This window comes from Stegostoma tigrinum, chromosome 16 (assembly GCF_030684315.1).
Source record: "Stegostoma tigrinum isolate sSteTig4 chromosome 16, sSteTig4.hap1, whole genome shotgun sequence".
NCBI classification, from domain to species: domain Eukaryota; kingdom Metazoa; phylum Chordata; class Chondrichthyes; order Orectolobiformes; family Stegostomatidae; genus Stegostoma; species Stegostoma tigrinum.
In genome coordinates this window covers 15,536,586-15,556,008 of record NC_081369.1, presented here as the reverse complement: position 1 = coordinate 15,556,008, position 19,423 = coordinate 15,536,586, and the positions used below count along the sequence as shown (strand labels likewise).

The 19,423-nt window shown below is 41.5% G+C and overlaps 1 protein-coding gene across 1 annotated transcript in view; it reads right to left on the bottom strand.

Annotated features, from left to right (window-relative positions):
- nlrc5 (NLR family, CARD domain containing 5) overlaps positions 1 to 19,423 on the bottom strand; it is a 154,917-nt gene that overhangs the window by 101,110 nt on the left and 34,384 nt on the right. Inside the window, exons 5-10 of the mRNA XM_059651545.1 lie at positions 18,210 to 18,347; positions 12,040 to 13,789; positions 4,821 to 4,904; positions 3,813 to 3,896; positions 3,638 to 3,721; positions 649 to 738 (exon numbers count right to left, since the gene is read on the bottom strand). Of these exons, the coding sequence (XP_059507528.1) occupies positions 649 to 738; positions 3,638 to 3,721; positions 3,813 to 3,896; positions 4,821 to 4,904; positions 12,040 to 13,789; positions 18,210 to 18,347 (2,230 nt within the window). The remainder of the gene's footprint in view (positions 1 to 648; positions 739 to 3,637; positions 3,722 to 3,812; positions 3,897 to 4,820; positions 4,905 to 12,039; positions 13,790 to 18,209; positions 18,348 to 19,423) is intronic.

Here is a 19,423-nt window from a genome sequence, read left to right as displayed (position 1 = left end):
TTAACACTTTTATCAAAATCTATATACATGAAAAAATCATTACCAGCAATATCATTGCATCACATCCCAGAAAACGAGTCAGCTCCAGATTTGGAAGCCAAAAGGAAGGTCAGGGGTTGGAAAGGTTCCCTACAAACAAGATTTTTAAAGAGTCCAATCCCTCACAGATGCACTCCAGCATTTCTTCACCCTCTCCAGCTACGTGCTGCTGCCCTGAGACATCATCCAATTAAAAATCCTGTCCATGCCTCCAGCTTTAACCCAGTTTCCTATGTCAACGTCTGGTTGGAGGTAGAAACCAAGCCACCTTCCTTTGCATGCCAAGTTCGTAAACTACTCAGTCTTACAGCTGCTTCCACAGACTGGTAAATGTCCTATACATCTACCCAGTCAATTAATTAATCAATTAACCATCAACACCTGCCTAACTATTTGTACAGTAACATTTTAGTCACCCTGAATAGGGATAACTTCAGGGTTTACTGCTCAACAACAATTCCCCAACCCTCGCCATAACATTCACCTGGAACTGTATAACTATGTAGAATCCTGCACCTAGAAGGATGATGCAATCTACATTCTATCCAATCATATCAGAGAATAAACAGATATGATCTGATATTAATATTTGGCAAAGATCTCTCTTACCTGACATGGATATCCAGGATATTTGAACAGGTGTTTATGGTGTTTGCAATGCCAAGAATGCCATCTACAGTGAAATTATTGTTGCCAAATCTGGAATAAAAGAAGGATTTGAAGTTATATTTCCAGAATGCTTCCATCCAACAGGTTTACAAGTAGGTTGGGAATCAGCCTTTTTCGACATCTTCCCAAGGCTGCTGGCCACATTTTCAACTGTCTCCTATGATACAGTTAAATAAAATGCCCTGGAATAGAGTATAGTGTGAAGTTGTACTGTTCTTTAACCCCGAGACAGGACCAGCTAATTGCAAGGGGGACAAGGAGCATTGATTACATTGAACATTGCATTAGAAATTTAAAGGGAATGCCTTTTCTGTAAAAGTTGCTTTCTAATTAATGTTTAGTCGATGTTGAATGAAATTAGGTTGTGAAAGTAATATTCTTAAAGTTTGAAATCTTGCCATGCAATTCTTTGCATTGGACACTCTGAGTGAGCTCTAGCGGAGTGATAACACCTCATCAAATGACAGCTTGAACTTCCAATGGTTTGGATTCTTTGAGGAAGCTTCTGCTCTGTTTGGCTTTGTCACTCAGTAAGCTACAAATCTCAGCAGATTTCTCCCCCTCCTGCAAAACAGCCGGTCTGTGAGGAGCAATCTGCTGCCTTCAGTGCTCGCACTATACAGACTGTTTCTGCTTCAGATGTTCCAACTCCAGCCGGTCATGTTGGTGCTCATCTGAGATCCAAAGTGATACAGTTTAAGTGAAATCCATGCTGTAGGACAACTCCAAGCTCCAGACACATAGATGCTCAAAGTTGTCAGTATAGGTGAGCAAAGTCTTTTGTGCAAACAGATGAGAAAGCAGCTGTGAGTTTTCAGTAAGTATCAATTTATTGCCTTCTACCCCCTCAATTGAAACTATTTTTTCTTGTTTGGTGGCATCCAGGGAACTTGGTAAACCCATGGGCCCAGCAGTAAACTGAAAAAGCCACATTAATAATCATTGCCACTTTCAATATCCTATAATTGCAATCTGTCACCCCTGTGGGAGATGCTCACATATAGTCTATCACATTACATTTTGAGTGAACTTCCTGATGCAATATCAATCATAGAATCCCTACAGTGTGGAAGCAGGCCATTCGGCCCATCAAGTCCACATTCATTCTCCAAAGATCATCCCATTCAGACCCATGCCCCTACCACATCCCTGTAACCCTGCTTTTCCCATAGATAATCCACCAAGCCTGGCACATCCCTGGACACTTCCTGCTCAGATTTGGACTGTGGAAGTGAATTGGAGCACCCAGAGCAAACGCACACAGACATGGGGAGAATGTGCAAACTCCATGCAGATAGTTGACCAAGGGATGAATCGAACTGGGTCCCTGGTGCTGAGGGGCAGCAGTGATAACTCTGAGCCACTGTGCTGCCCCAATTCACTCAGTCAGCACTCACACAAACCTCACAATCACCTCCTCCCAAACAGACACAGCTCTGGGCTTTACAATTCAGTCTGGACAGACAGGAAAAACACACAAGATAGTGACAATGGAAGAGGGGCTAGAAGACAAAAACATAAGCAAGATATTCAAATTGGCCTTTTTTTATTGTACTAAGGAAAACCACTGTACTGGCATCTATCGTGTTGAAAAGAGTCAGGGAACGGCATAGACTTAGAAGTAATGATTAGGTTAAGTGAAGAAGTTTACTGAAGAAACTCGAAAGTCTGAGGGTCATAAGAAGGTTCACATCTGCAAGACTGCTGCAAAGAATACCAGAAAAATGTGTACGTTTTAATCACAACATCTCCGACTGGAATGACACTTGCAATTGTAGCATATTGAAAGTGAGAACGATTACTAATGTGGCTTTTTCAGTTTACTGCTGAGTCCATGAGTTTACCAAGATCCTCAGATGCCATCTTGGAATTATAGAGCTGAAAAGGAAATTCAGAAAAGCCATGGCCAAAGGTGCATTGATCTAATAAAGAGAGACATAAAAAGTTCCGAAGAAGAAGAATGGAATGATTACAAATAAAGAATGCGTAAGTACAAAGTCAGGGTTTTCATCAAAAACGGTGGATAGCCAATGATTGAATTGTTCAGCCTATATAATATGCACAAAAATAAATCAGTATCTGAGATTAATTCTACATCTAGAATCTAATCAATGAGTTCAAATGACCCATATATGGAATGATTAACACTTATAATCATCACTGACGTATTTAATTTAGGGATACATATTATTTATAGTGAGAATAACAGATCTTTGGTTGGATCAACAATCACCTGTCTTACTGAAGGGATCGAATCGAAACCATTCCAAATCAAAGTTTAATATCAAATGATTAATGATTAAATCTATTAATCATTCAATTAACTAAAGTCAGGGAAATTTCTGTTGTCCTTCTTGACAAATTCCTATAAACATTATTTTACAGTAAATTAACCTTTTTAAACTTAATTTATGTTGATTAAACACAATCTTAATGTAATGTCAGTAGCAGTTTGGTACAAGCCTTGAAACAAATGAACACTCATTTGAAAGTTTCCTTTTAAAGTTGTAGTCAGAACATTGTAACCAGAACTGTAAATACACTTGCCTGGCATTAAAATCTACACAGAAACACCAAGGATAGCAATGCTTTCTTTGTAATGTAGTTCCGCTCACAAAAGTCAACAGCCAATACATCGAAAAGATCACTGCTAATAATGATGTGACGTTGGCAGGATCTCCCCTACGGCCACCTGAATCTGGTGGAGTTGTGGCAGGAATAAAAGGGTGTTGGAGACTTACTATCCAGCAGTTCCCCTTGTGAAAGTTTCATCAGGACCATCACTTCCTCGCACCACATGTAAATGGTGGTCAGGATCAGAACCTACAGGACAGTTGGTTTTCCTTCTTTCCACCCAGGTTTCTGGAAGCACAAACTAAGAACACCTACTTTATCCAGATGTACTGTGCCAGATAAAAATTCAACTCACTCAATTTTTCTCATACTTTCCATTTCAGGAAGCACGTCAACAAGTGCAGCAATGCCAGCATCCCCGAGTTCATTATCTTGCAAGCTGGAAAGAAATTGCAACTCAAAATGGTTAAAATGTCAGGCAGAAGTTGAAGAACTTCATACAACTTGGTGGAATTGTCTGTGATACTCACTTTATTTCCTCCAAGTGATGACAGGCTTTCAGTGCAGAAGACAAGTGGGTAATACCCTTCACACTAATACTGCATGATGTAAGACTGGAATCAAAGGTTTATGTTTGCAAATTAATGTAATATTAGCTCTGAAGGAAAATAACCAATGCCAGTATAGTACACGACAAACTTCAAAGAGAACAACTTGCACTTATATGTTTTTAATGTAAATAAAATATCCCAAAATACTCCACAAATGCAATGGCAAAGCCAACACTGAGCCAGGAAGGAGATATTAGGACAGTTGATTAAAAACTTGATCAGTGGGCTAGGTTTTAAGGACATTTTAAACACAGATGGAGAACTAGACACATGGAGAGGTTTAGGGAGAGCTTAGGACAACGCCAGCTGAAGGACGGCGACCAATAGTGGGCTGAAGGAAGTGCAGAGTAGTCAAGAGGTTAGAGTTGGAGTCACCCAGAGCTCTCTCAAAACACTGTTGGTTTGGAGTAGATAACATAGAGAGAGAGGGACGTCACCCTGACCTCACAGTCAAGCTTCAATCATTTCTCAACATTATCCTAAAATGTACACTTGCCAACAGCAATCAATGGATATTGTGAGGAGGGAGTGCTGTTTGATTTGCCCCTTCCCTATGTAAGGGTCATGGATGTAATTATATTAACCAAACACTGATCAGCTAAAACAAAACACACAAGGATAACTCTGCACCACTAAGGAATGAGAGGGGTTTTAGTCTGATGTATCTTTAACATCACAGGTTTTAGGATCTTCATTTATGGTCTTAAAAATGTAACACCAAATAGTGACTAGACAAGTACCCAATAAATACAGCATCAAGTTGTTTTACGAAATTATGTCCAGTTAAGGTGATATTTTTATTACAGTACTGGAATTCACAGCATTGTTACTGTCTCCCTTCTGTAATTGCTGTAGCTTCAGCAGGAACTATCAATCAATTAAATTAGACACTACAATTTATGACAATAATGTTAGTGAATTTCTTACATCAGCTTCTTTAAGCTGCCGACTTTAGGAATGATTTCAGATAGTGTTCCAGCAAACCTGTCCTCATACTTTCTGCTTTTGAAACTATAAAGGAAAAGAGAGAATTAAAACATATTTATTTTGTCTTATTTTACAGGTGAAGTAAAAAAAAGCACTCTTCATAGCATTAAATTTTCATTAGCTAGTGAGACATTATTACAAAAGATCATTGGAAGAGAAGGATAACACATTGATGTCCTTGAGACCTATTTGACCAATTTCCCCACCTAAGATTGCACACCATTATCAGACTGGATCGACATTAATGCAGTCTCCAACATTAACCTTTTCAGAACCATTATCTCACACTACGGGAACTTCCTCCCCACACACATTTTCTGCATCCTTTCATCCTGGGGCCCATGTGTGAATCTGACTTTTGCAATCACTTTTCCTTGAAGTATCCTCCTAAGTTAAATTAAGTCAATCCATCTCAGTCCAGTTTCTAGTAAGGTTAGGCCATACAGTGCATCATCAGTCACTACTTATCACTAATTGGTATTAATTTACTGGGCTCATTCAGGAAAGGCAAATGACATCTGGTATAAGAAATGAAGGAGAAGACACTGACTGATACAAGCTGTTTTTCTGGCCTCGGAAATAAGACATGGGACTGGAATAGGACAGAAGGATGTTAACCCAGCAACTGAATTGTGCCTGTCAACTGCAAGAGTTTAAGAGGATCCAGTGGGTCACAGCTCTCAGGTGACTATCAATCCCACGTCTGCAATGCCAACGGGAGATGTGCAAGGGGTGCATGGAAGTCCTGCCTTCATTCTTTCCTCCCACCTCCCGATCTAACCTGGTTTTCTTCACTTCCCCGGAATTTGGTCGGTATCTGCTTCTGCCTACCATGTCAGTGAAGTAACAGACATGCTATCCTTGGAGATTATGCAGCAGGGACAGAAGGAAGAAAGATCAAAAGCAGTCACAATATTACTAGTTGGAATGCCTATTGATTACTCTCGTTCAAGCATGAGACTTAGTACCTCATTGTAAATCTAACACAAGTACAAACATTTAAAATTTGGTTAGACTGATTTTTGGTCTCAAGGGATCAAGTCAATAGGCAGGAAAGTGAAGTTTAGACCCAAGATCAGCCATGTCAAACTGAATGGCAGAGAAGACTTAAGGAGTTAAAAGGTCAACTTCCCTGTTCTCAAATGCAGATGGCTAAGAATGAAAGGATCAGAACATTCCAATAAGGAAGACAAGGAAAAGTTAACTGCCTTTCTCTAGGTAGCTTCCAGTTCCAAATAAAATTAGATGCAAATTCCCAGTGTGCTATGTTACTGCATGCACAGGATTTGCATAAAATAAATTTCAGATTGCGCAATAAATTCAGGACAACTGTGTAAAAGGCGCTCTGATGACGGGTCTAGGCCCGAAACGTCAGCTTTTGTGCTCCTGAGATGCTGCTTGGCCTGCTGTGTTCATCCAGCTTCACACTTTGTTATCTTGTGTAAAAGAATACTTGCCTGAAATTTTGATATTTCTGGCTGAACCAAATTCAGAATAATATAAATCGACATAAAATGCCGGAAACACTCAGCTGGTAAGCCAGCATCTCTGGAGAGAGAATGAGAGTTGGCTTGATCATCAATGTTGCAGGTCGAAGGACTTAAATCCAAATTTTCATCCAATTCCCACATCGTGTACAGGGGGCAGGAGGTGCCAAAGGTCAGCAGTGAAGGTCTGCAGTGGAATGGAAAGCAGGAGGGTGTTAAGCATCAAAAACATGATGGTACAAGGCAAAAAATAGGGTGGGTAATGCAATGAGTAAGGAAATAAAAGGGAAGCCCAGGGTTAATTTTTTTTTATTTTGTAAGATGTGAGCATCACCTGCAAGGTCAGGTTTCATTGGCCATTGCAAACTACCCTTGAAGATAATAGAGACCTCTCTGCTTGAATTGATGCAGTTCATCAGCAGGAACAAAATTGCAGAGGAGGTGCCGATGGAATTCCAGGATCTTGGCCTGGTCTCCATAAAAGAATGGTGATTTATTCCCAAGTCAGGATATCGTGTAGCTTAGTGTTTGATTTTGCAATTTGGTTGGCCTTGGCTGCTTATTTATTTGTTGGACTTTTTTTTTAGCCTAGACAGCGGTGGTAGCAGGGTAGGATATACTTGGGCTCTGTGTCCCGCTCGTCTGGCTTTTTCATTTCTTAATTTCTCTTTCATCTCAAAGTTTACCTTTTCTTCTTTTCTATGGTGTGATGGAGGAAGGCAGCTGCAAGGGCCAGCTGCGGCAGGAGCGTGGAGAATCTGGATGTCTGTTCCTTGTGGCCAGTGTCCACAGCTTGGACAAAGGCTTCATTGTCGGTCGGTCTGTTCCTCCTGGCAGCAGTGTGGTGATTGCAGTGGTGGCTACAGCGATGAAGGCACAGTGGTTCCAGTCTGTTTCTCATGGCAATGTGGTGGTTTCAGGCAGCGACTGAAGTGGCCCTGGCTTTAACAGTGGCTTCAGTGTCGGGTCTTGGTGGGTCCGGTCTGAACCTCCTTGCGATGGTGACAATGCAGTGGCTCTATTGCTAGCTTTGGTGGTGACGGTGTGGGTCCAGCCTGGAAATCCATGCTTCGAAAGTGCCATCCTGTAGCTACTCTAGGAACCCAGACTGCCATGGAGGGAACAAAAGATGAACTTTGTCCTAACTTTGCCTGAATTGTTTATTTTTATAATTGCTGTAATTACAACGGTGCCAAACTGTGGCCACATATATACATATCACTGTATTCTAAGTGACGATAAATTGCTATGCTATTCTGGAGTTTTCAGAATAGGTCTGGAAGCTGCTGTTGAAGGATATTTGAAGGGTTGCTCTAGTGTATCTTGTTCATGGTAAAACATTGTTGATGTTCTGGTGTAAGAAGGGAAGATGTTGGTGGGTGGTGTACCATTCAAAAGGGGCAGCTTGTTCTGCATGGTGTTGATCTTCCTGAGGGCTGCTGGTGCTGCATTTGCCCAGGCAAGTGGAGAGTATTCATTCTACCCCATTTGTTTACCTTGTAAATGGCAAACAGGCTTTGGGGAGTCAAAAGTCAAGTTACTCACCATATAATTCCCAGTCTAGAAAATACTGTCACAGGCCCAATGTTCATATAGCTGGACCAATTATCTTTCTGTTCAATGATAATGCCAATATGTTGATGCTGTAGGATTCCAGGATTGCTATAACATTGAATTTCAAGAGGAGATCATCATATTCTGTCTTGTTGGAGATGGTTATTTCCTGGCATTTGTCTGGCAAGAACATTACTTGCCACTTGTCAGTCCAAATTAAAGTGGTACCAACTCTTACTGCATATAGGCACGGACTGATTTAGTATCTGAGGAGTCATCAATGGTTCTGAACATTGTGCACTAAGATTATACCCACTCCTCCACCTTACAATGGAGGGAAGGTCATTTAAAGCTGACTAAAGTACATCATCACGAGTAACTCATGCAGCAAGGCTAAGTTGATAGGCTTCCAACAACCACCAGCTTCGTTTGTGCTCAGCATCAATTAAACCAAAGGAGACTTGTTCCCCGATATCTATCTAGGCATTGGTTATCTCAGTTGGATGAACAACTGGTTTACAATGTAGCGTTATAACAAACAGTATGGGTTCAATTCCTGCACCCACTGAGGTTACCATGAAGGACTCTCCACCTCAACCTCCTCTTGTCTGAGGTGTGGTGACCCTCAGGTTAAACCATCACCCATTCCCTCATGAAAGAGTAGAACCGTGGTGGCTTTACCTTTATTCACTTCAATTTTGCTCAGGCTTTTTGATGCCACTCTCAGTCAAATGCCGCCTTGAAGTCATGGAAGTCACTTCCTCCTCATCTCTGGAGTTCAATTCTTTTTTCGTCACGTTGGGACCAATACTACGAGCTGGTCAGGAGCATTAATGAACTGGTCATTTATGACTAAGTGCCACTTGATAGCACTGTGCTGGTGATCAAGAGCACACTGATGGTGCAGTAAATGGCTGGATTGAATTTGTCCTCCTTTTTAATGCACAGGACATACCTGAGAAACATTCCAAAAGTCTCCGTGGGAGAGATATCAATGTTGTAGCTATACTGGAACAACTTACTGTGGGGCACAACTATCTGCAGGTCTGCAGTATTATTGCTCAAGACCCATAGCTTTTTCTGTACCTAATGACTGCAGCTGTTACTGGAAATCCCTTGGAGTGAATGGAATTAGCTGAAGACTGGCATCTTTGACATTGGGAACTTTAGGAGGTCTACCTGGACCATTCACTCAGTACACTGGCTGAAGTTAGCTGTAAATATTTCAGCCTCATGTTTTATACTGACGTGCTGAGATCTCCATCATTGAGGTAGGGAATATTTGTTGAGCCTCCCTCTCTTGTTGATTGTATATTTGTGGGCCTCATCTTCCATGTTCAAATGTTCTTTGGTACTTGCTGCAGAGAGGTTTACCAGTGTCACATAAATCTCTATCCAAATTGGGTTGGGTTTGATTCATTCAAATTGTGGGATAATGGTGTATAACATTTGCAGTAGGCATGAAGGTCCTGTCACAACAGCAGCCTAGGAAGCAGGAAACATCAATCCAGTGGTATCTATCCATTAAACCTAGGCTGGACTGATGGCCACTCGCACGCTAGCATCAAAGTCATGCCAGGCAGAATTTCGAGGCTTACAATGTTGCAAAAAAAAACAAGAGAGAGGTGTATAGTGATGGGAACCAGATGAATCTCATTGACTATGTGATACTTGATTGATGTTGTTAAGCTAGGTCAATCAGGAAGCCCTGGATGATCAATGCAAACAGGGGATTCAGAATCTCCTCAGTCTCGGGGCTGACATCGAGCTGTCTGGTCACAGGTAGTGTATTGTGCACAAGTGAAAATAGGGTGACTTGGTGACAGGATACCAGCCTCTGCGCAGTTATTTCAAGGAGCAATCAGCAAAGCATCACCAAAATGTGATAAGGGGGAAAAAAATCAAATATGAAAGTAAGCCAGGCAGAAATGTGATAAACAGAGCTTGTCCAGACTTTTGTAAGAAGGAAGATAATAGCTAGAGTAATCTTTGGTCTCATCGAAGCAGAGACAGGAGAAATTTTCATCAGGATGGTAAAGTACAAAGAATGCCTCTTCACCATGGGAAATATAGGTATCGTACCAGACCCATATGGTAACCTGTGGTTAAAAACACTGAGGAAATTAATATTAATAATATCAACAAAGAAAATTCTAACATTCCAGGGACTCGTGCCTTCAGCGTAAAACTCTGAAGGAGCTAACAGCCAATGTGGTGGATGAGCTAAGTATGATTTTCCAAAATTCTTCTGGCTTGGGAAGCATCCCAACAAGTTGGAAATTTGCAAAACCATAAGGTAGGTGAAAGCATGAAATCTACAGGTCAATTAGATATAAATATCAATTGTTGACAAAACACTGCACTTAGAAAAGCATAGGTAAGATAAAAATGGTTTCACTGAATGGAAACCCAGTTTGGCAGCTTTCTTAGATCTGAGATCTTAGCTCTGAGGGTATAACTAGCCAGATAGATAAAGGGGAATCAGTAGACGATAAATTGGACTAAATTTCTAAAATGCATTCAATAAATGCCACACAAAAGGTAGGCAAGATAAGGGCATACAGCTAAAAATGATAAAATGTTAGCTTGGATAAAGGATTGGTTAACAGACAGCAAGCAAGAAGTGGGCATAACCCAGGCATTTTCAAGTTGGCAGTTAATCAATAGTGGAGTGCCACAAGCATCAGTACTGAGATCTCAATTATTTACAACGTATGCTAATGACTTAGATGAACAGACTGAGAGTAATATTACTAAGTTTACTGATGACAAAAGGTGAGGTGGAAATGTGTACCTGTGGGGGTCACAGAGAGGCTGCAAAGAGTTATTGATATGTTAAATGAATGAACAAAATGACAGAGGGAAGTGTGATATTATTCACTCTGTTGCGAGAAGAGAAATACAGGAATTGTTCAAAAGTTACAGGTGTTCAAAGAGAATTGGGAGCACCTACACAACAGAGTCAGCATGCAGGTGAAGCAAGTAATTCAGAAAATAAAGGCCAGGTTGGCCATTGTTGCAAAGGGACAGGGATACAGCAATAAGGTGGTCTTGCTAAAATTGTTCAGGATTTTTGTGAGAACCCTGCCAGAGTATTGAGTGCAAAGGATATATTTTGCCAAGGAGGCACAAAAGTTAAGGCTCATTAAAACAGCCCATTAGATGAGGGGGTTGCGTAAATGTTAAAGGCGAAGCAAATTGAGCTCATATTTTCCCAAGCTTAGAAGAATGAGAGGCAAGCTCATTATGACATACTAGATTCTGAGGGGATGTACACAGAGATTATTTATGCTGGTCAGAAAATCTAAATTTGGTGACACGGTCTTAAGATCAAAGGCCAATTACGTAGACTGAGATGAGCACAAGTTACTTCATTCAGAGAGTGGTAAAGGTAAAGTATTCTTCACCCCAGAGGTGCTTTGGAGTTTGGCCAGATGGTTGTATTGCATCTCACAGATCGAGAGGAGATGTGGAAAGTGAGCAGGAAAGTGAAAATAAAAGCCAAGATCAGCCATGACCATACTGAATGGTGGAGTGACCCCTATGAGCCAAATGACCTACTCCTGTTCTTATTTCTTGTCTCTGATAATCTAGGGTAGTGAGACATGACTAGCAGCATTAATGGCAATGGTTAACTGTATATTTTGCAAGACTTCATTTCTGGTAGGAGGCTTCACCAGTGAGAGAGAATCGGCCACACCCAGATTTCCAGTAATTGGCATGAATTGGAAGCATCACAAATCAGCGTGATTTCAGTGCCCGATTCTCAAATCAACATGATTTCAGCACTTGGTTCTCAAATCAGCATGATCTCAATGTCTGATTCTCTAACCAGCGTGATCGCAATGCCTGAATCTCAAATCAGCATGATCTCTGTGCCTGATTAGCATGATCTTGGTGCTAATCTATGGTGCCATGAAATGAGGCACTTGACCAGATATGAAAAATTAATCTCAAATGTAAGCCTTTCACAGCTGGGCAGGCACAATGTCTACAGTGCTTGAAATGTGCTGCGGATTGAAGTCAGCAGCAGAATTCCAGGTCTTCACAATCCTCGATAAACCCACAAAGTCAACAAAACTGAAAACCCCTGCTAAAAATCATGTGCATATACTCACACTAGAACTTCTATATTCTTACAAGTGCCCAAAATGGTGACACATTCGAGATCCATGGCACAGCCTCCAATATCCAGGCAGATGCAGCTGGCTCCACTATTTATCACAAACGTCAGAACAGTCACATCTGCTGGAGTAAGCCTGAAGTTTCGAAGCTCAAACTTGGACTTTAACTGTGCTGCAACTTCCCATGCAAGATCACAGTCTTGTGTCTCATAAACGCAGTGACACAGCTCGATTATTTTTGGCCCGGTTAGATTTGTGGTGGCCAACTTTCGCAAGTTCTGTAAAATGGCTCTCTGCTTCCTTTGCACCCACTTTTCACTCTTGTTTGCCAAAGTACTGAGGAACTGCTTACATCCCTTCGACGCCAACCCGGATAAAAATATGTGAACGGCATCAGTGAACTCGTTTTTCATGTCATTCTTCGATGTCCATTTGGACTTAAGGTAAAACCTGCTTTTCAGTATCTGGTCAGAAATTGTGCTATCGATCATCTGGTGAAGTGCTGCCAGGAACTCTTGCAGGGTCAAGTGAACAAAGGCATGTCCATTCTCCTGGTACTGGTCTATTGTCTTCACTTCAAAAGTGGTAAGAAATCCATATGAGGAAGCAAAGTTTGTGATCTTTTCAGAAAGGAGGTCTCTCAAATAAAACACAGACTTACTTGCCTGGAGTCCTTTCATTGCAAGGTTGCAAATTCCATGAATGTTTTCTCTGTGTTTGTTTAGCAGCCGTGTTTCAGTACTATCACTAGTCTGTTTACACCTGGTGCCTTTGCTTAAAAATACAGTGAGCATCTTGATGTAGAACTGTGTCATTGTATGAGGTAGCTTGGGTTCGACAGTGCATGGAGTTAACAAGCGCTCGAGACAAAGAAAAACTATCCAGCATGTGGCAGGAATGTAGCACATGTTTAAAATCTTCCTATTCGCCCGCAAGTGGCAGATTGCTCGATGATTTTGTTTACTATCTTTGAAAAATCGACGGGCATACTCTTCGATTTTACTTTCGTTGAACCCGGAGACCTCTCCCACCTGACTCACAACATCTAAAGGCAAGGAAAGGACGTCTTTTGGTCTGGATGTTATTAGAATCGTACAGCCTGGGAGCAGTTTGCCATTATACAGGCTGGAAAATAATTCTCCCACTGACAGTGGAGTCATGGGGTCACTGGAAACAGCAGAGGTGTGGACAAAGGCTTTTCCCACAAACTCATCAAAACCATCGAACAGAATTAAGATTTTCTCTGGGTTTCCTATGATGAATCGAAATACTGCATGGGAGTTCCTTTCTGGCTGAAGGAACAAGTCAAACAACATACTCTTCAGATCTATGCTGTTTGTGATTAGATTCAGTTGGCGGAACTCAAACAAAAATACATACTGGAACTGACTGAGGGTCCCTTGTGCCCACTCGTAGCAAACTTTGTGCATCAACTTCGTCTTTCCAGTTCCCGCTTTTCCAAGTAGGATGTGTACTCTACAATTGGAGACGTGTTTTTTGTTCAGGAACTCTGCTAGGTTTGCAACTGTGTCCTGATTCTCTTCAAGCCCTGGTGAACTGAGTACATCATCTCGACTAGCATCAATTCTCTCCTTCAGTTTGGCCACATTTCCATCCTTCATGGTCACACTCCTAAATGTTTGATCAATGATCACTTGTTTCATTTGGCCTTCTTTCGCCAAGTTGGCTTCATACTTCTCAGAGACATTCTTTATCATCAACGATTTATAATCCTCAGCAAAATCTGCCAACACGAAACATAAAAATCTAGTGAGTCTGAAAAATAAAACTTCCACCAAGTTTCCCAGTTAGCCAAAGTTATGCCTTCGTGAAACTCACCTTTTAAAAATTTCTGATCAACATGGTACCCCCCTATTTGTGGGAGCTTGCTGTTGTTTTTTTCTCATGGGGAGGCAAGTCGCTAGTTAGGTCAGCATTTATTGTCTGTCCCTAACTGCCCTGAGAAAGGTGGTGATGAGCTGTCTTCCTGAAATACTGCAGTCTTTGGGGCGCAGCTACAATCACTGTGTTGTCAGGGTGCTGCAGGATTTTGTTGCTGTGATACTGAAGATATGGGGATGGATTTCCAAGACAGGATGGTGTGAGTTAGAGGACAGCATGCAGGAGGTGGTGTCCCCATCGTTCTATATGGTTGAGGTCATGGATTTGGAAGTTCTATCAGAGCAGCTGCAGTACATCTTGTAGATGGTGCACACTGCTGCTACTGTAGATTAGTGGTGTAGACAATGAATGCTGAAGATTTTAGTTGGGGTGAAAATCAAGTGGGTTGCTTTGTTCTGGATTTGTTTCAAGCTTCTTGAGTGTTATTGAAGCTACATCCATCCAGGCAGGTTTGGAGTGTTCCAACACACTCCTGACTTGCGCCTTGCATATGGTAGACAGGCTTTGGACAGTCAGGAGTTGAGTTACTTGCTGCAATTATCCCAGAACAACTCCTACCTAACTGTATGGCACCATCTCTGCTGAGTTTGTCCTCCCAATAGGCCAGGATATATCCAAGGATGCTGCTGGTGGTGTCTGGGACATTATTTGTCAGGTATGGTTTTGTGAGTATGACTATATCAGGCTGTTGTTTGACTTGTCTTTGTAACAGTTCTCATAATTTCAGCATTAGCTCCCAGGTATTGGTGAAGAGTACTTTGCAAGGTCAGTGGAGCTGTGTTTGTTAATGCCATCCTGGTTCCAGTTTCTGTAGACTTTGCGGCAGTTTGATACGACTGCTAGTCATTTCAAAGTGGGGTTACCAATCAACCACATTTTGGGTCAGGAGTCACATGTGAGCCAGATTACCTTCCCTAAAGACCTGTAGTGAGATGGGTAGGATTTTATAACAATTTACAGTGGTTGCTGTTGGACTATCTTTTAATTCAAATTCCAACATCTGCCATGGTAGGATTCAAGCCCATGTTCTCAAAACATTAGCCCAGGACTCTGAACTGCTAGTCCAATGACATTATTACTGCACTATTGCCTGCCCTGAAACCCAGAAAATGGGTTTCCTGTATTACTAGAGTGACCACACTTCAGAAGTACCTTATCGGCTATAAAGTAGTCTAGAGCTAATAAAAGGTCATAAGAAAGTGCTGTATAAATGCAAGCCTTTCTTTAATTGTGTTGCATCTTACAGAGGTCTAAAATTTGAGTGGATCACCTAACTGTAACATATCCCAGTATCACACTTCTGCTGAAGTGATGTTTGCGGTAACTGATGACCAAGCTGATCAGTTAAATTTCCAGCAATTAACTATGAGCCATTCAGAGGAAATTTGGCTCAGTAAGTATGAATGAGGAATAATTATGCAGCAGAACACTGTACAGCTTCCCTGTTTGAAAGCTAGCAATTTTAGAATAAGGTCACATAGCAGGGAGCAAAGTATATAATTGTTCCACAAATATTTTGGCTGTAGTTTTATATACTACCTTGAATGTTTTCCTCAAATTGTTAATAAAAATGTTAATTTCTACTCCTAAGGTTCTTTCAATGGCCCATTAAATCTCTGAAAAAGTCTTATTCCTGTTGAGAAGCTGGAACTCAAAAATGAATACTGGTTGGAAGCTTAGCTCATCACGTGGAGATAGCATGAACTGCAGGTGCTGGAGTCAGAGTCAATGCAGAGTGGAGCTGGAGGAACACAGCAGTTCTGATGAAGGGTCTAGGCCCGAAACATCGACTCTCCTGTTCCTCTGATGCTGCCTGACCTGCTGTGCTCCTGCGGCTCCACTCTGTATTGGTTAATCGTGTGGTTTGCTAAGAAGCAATTGAGTTGAACTGGTGAACATTGGAGGATTTGTAACAGATAGGGTAAGGTTTTGTTGATTTATTTGGTTTAAGGCTCATTCAGATTGACCACTTTCCATCTGGTGAAACCTTTTCCCTCTTCCATTTTGGCCTAGAATGACAGTTAGGGTTCCCTCCCTATTGAGTCTAATGAACACCATCACATAACACAACAGGCCTTTTATTTTGATAGGCAGCAAGACCAGCCATGCACCTAGCATGTCAAAATCTGCTGTTTGTAAGTCTTAACATATCTCATCACTTTCTAATTTTGGAACAGTATTGGAATTAGTAAACTAATCTTCCAGCTATATAGCACATTGGGTGTCATGCCACATAATCATTTTTCAGTATGAAAATTGACCACCTCAGTCTGTAATTGCTACAAGAGGTCCCTGAGAAAGTGTAATTACTGAGTATGCTTCATATCTGTTGTATGCTTACTAACATTTTGCTTAGCAAACTCTGTGGGAGAAATTGGTTCACCTGGCATTACGCTTAACACACAAGGTCAGAAGTCAGACAACACCAGGTTATAGTCCAACAGATCCAACAGGTCACAAACTTTCGGAGCACTATTCTGTTGTCAGATGAAGGAGCAACACTCCAAAATCTTGTGATTTCAAATAAATCTGTTGGACGATAATCTAGTGTCGTCTGACTTCTGACTTTGTCCATCCCAGTTCAACACCGACACATCACATCACACCTAACACACACGTATTAAATGAAGGATATTACATGGGTGTGTATTAACTAGGTGTGCATTTTCTCTCTATCAGTCATGTCCTGTTGACTTTCTGATCTTCAAAAGCTGACATCCCTCCATGGAAGGAAGCAGGGATTCAGCAAGAGATAATCATTTGTACGATACCCGCTCATCAAAGACCTGTGTTCGGCTATTTCATTCCTGAGAAACACTATGGGCAATAAGCTTGCTGTGACAGGCCAGACAGAATACAGCCTGTCCTTAATAAATAAATATCACAATGTCTCCATACCCCATCCTTGAGCAATGCTAATACATGCCAAGTGGATAACTACAGTGTTGAAATAGCCTCCTACAAAAGGTTACAACAGGCTTGAAGCATTGATAAAGTATCACAATTTGCAAGTAGATTTTCCATACTCCAGACCGCCCTCCTCTGCAGTCTAGTACAGGATCTAACAGTAGTCTCTCAGCGTATGCTGCAGCATCACTGTGTAGGGCTGCTGAGATTGTGTTCCAGAGGGATTGATGGTGGCTTCATGAAACATGGGTCTGCTGTCCTCTCTCATAATGGCAGCGTTGGTTGTTCCACAACTACCACTTGCCCAGTGCCCTGACCATTGCTGCTACCCACGCTGAGGTAGCACAGTTGTCTAGGCCTCGAGCTGAGTGAAAATGATCTGCAAGATCAACTGTTGTATCCTCAACTGAAAGACTTTAATTTGCAATGTTAGCACTACATGGAAGCACTATGAAAGGACGATAGGAATATATAAAGGTAAAGAGCTTGATTTTCTATGCAATGTTGAATCGTTTGTTTGATAAGCATTGCACAGACTGATAGGCATTGCAATCTACCTGTTCTACACATTTTCTATACTCTCTTCCATTGTTTGCATTATCCAGAGTGGCATCCACCACAGCCTGCAACAAAGTGTGCAGTGGCTTGCAAAATAATGAAACAATGGATGCTATGTACCCAAATTTTGCAACCATAGAATTTAAAAGCATAGAATGCATTCAGCCACTGTGATCTTAATTAAGAGGTTTCCAAATAGTCCAAACCCCTACTCTTTCCCCATAATTCTGCTCATTTTTCCTGGACAAAAAATAGAAATTGCTGGAAAAGCTCAGTAGTTCTGGCAGCATCTGTGGAAGAAATCCAAGTTAACATTTCAGGTTGAGTGACATTTTTGAATCTCCTTTCACGATGAATTCCTGATCATTGCAGCTTGTTGGGCAAAAATATAACTTTTCCTCTCCTATAGTTTCTTTTGCTAATTATATTAAACCTGAATCTTCTGATTACTTAGCCTCCTGTCACCAAAGACATTCTCTAACAAAGACCCTCATAATTTGGAACATGTCTTTTGAATCTCTCCTTTATCTTCAGCTTCACCACTCAATGCCAATTTCTTTCCTCGGTCCACATCTCTGAAGTGTTTCACCCCTGATATCATTCACTAGTGCCATCTGAAAGGGGCTTGACTTCCTTTCTGAATTGTTGAGCTTTGAATTAGACAAGATACACTCACCGAGGTCTTAACAGTTAATTCTATAGGTTCAGCATAACTTACTTGCTTTTGTACTCTATGCCACTATTGGTAAAGAGAAAGAACAAATGAGCTCAGAAATAGTAAGTAACAAAAATATTACCTGATATTTCTGGCAAATTCAGATACTGCTCTCCTGCTTGAAATGATAAGTTGTACGCTCCTTGAGAGTCTGAGTTCAATGCGTTGGTGGAAGGGGCTATAGAGCTGGATTTTACTTCTCTAGCTTTGCAAAATTTACCTTAAACAGAATAGGAAGGAATACATTTTATGTTTACATCTGAACATCCATCAGGTCTGCCCCACATACATATAGTCAGGGAGTATCATGACTTAACACTTTCAAACACTCCATATCTATCTGATCCAGAGGTGCAACAAGAAGAGAGGGAAACAAGGTAAATTAGGGGGGAAAGACTCTGAAAAATAGATCTCTGCTACACTTGGGTAGTTGAAACTAAACCAAGAGATTATATTTCAACAGTGGGATCAGCTGGCTAAATCATTCATCTCAACCAAGACCTTTATGTCCATCTATTCAATCGAACCCATACCAATTCCTTCTTTGTTGCTGAGTTCCGTTCTTGCATTTGCCAAACTATTGTCAAAGTGTCACTAAAGGATTGCAGCAGGCATTCAGAGCTGGGCAACAAAATACAGCCTTGTTCCCAGAACTGATCGGGCAGCCAACTTGCACAAATCAGTAGTGTGTAACATGGGCTCTGGCTTACAGTGAGACTCCAGTCTAAGTCTGGGGCTCAGTTTGCACAGGCACAGGCTGAAGAGCTGGGAAACAGGGGAGAGGAGGGCCAGGAAGATAGAATGGTAACTTTATCAGGACAGGTCCCCAGTTCATTCCTGCCCACTGGGTAAGTTCTTGCAGGGGTGGGCGATCATGCAAGTTCTGAGGAAGGGTCATGAGACCCGAAACACTAACTCTGTTTTTTTTCCCTTCACAGATGCTGCCAGGCCTGCTGAGCTTTTCCAGCGGCTTTGTTCTGTTCCTTCATGCAACTGCGTTGCCCCCATGACTGAAATTCACGCCAATCAAAGTAGTGATTAAGTTTCCAATTTTAGGTGGTTTTTCCAGTTCACCTGCAAATGTGCTTTTGGCAAATCAGCTCCACCTCTCACAAAGTACCTGCCAGCGTGACTTCTTGCAGCAGTGCATAGCGCCAAAGGAGCCATTGACTGTCCAACAAAGACAAGGCCACACCCCACAGCACCAACAATCCAAGTGATCGCATTTCGCTATTGCCTTTCCATCCTTTAAAATTATTATTTTCTCAGCTTCAAAGGGGCTTTGATTTTGAGGTG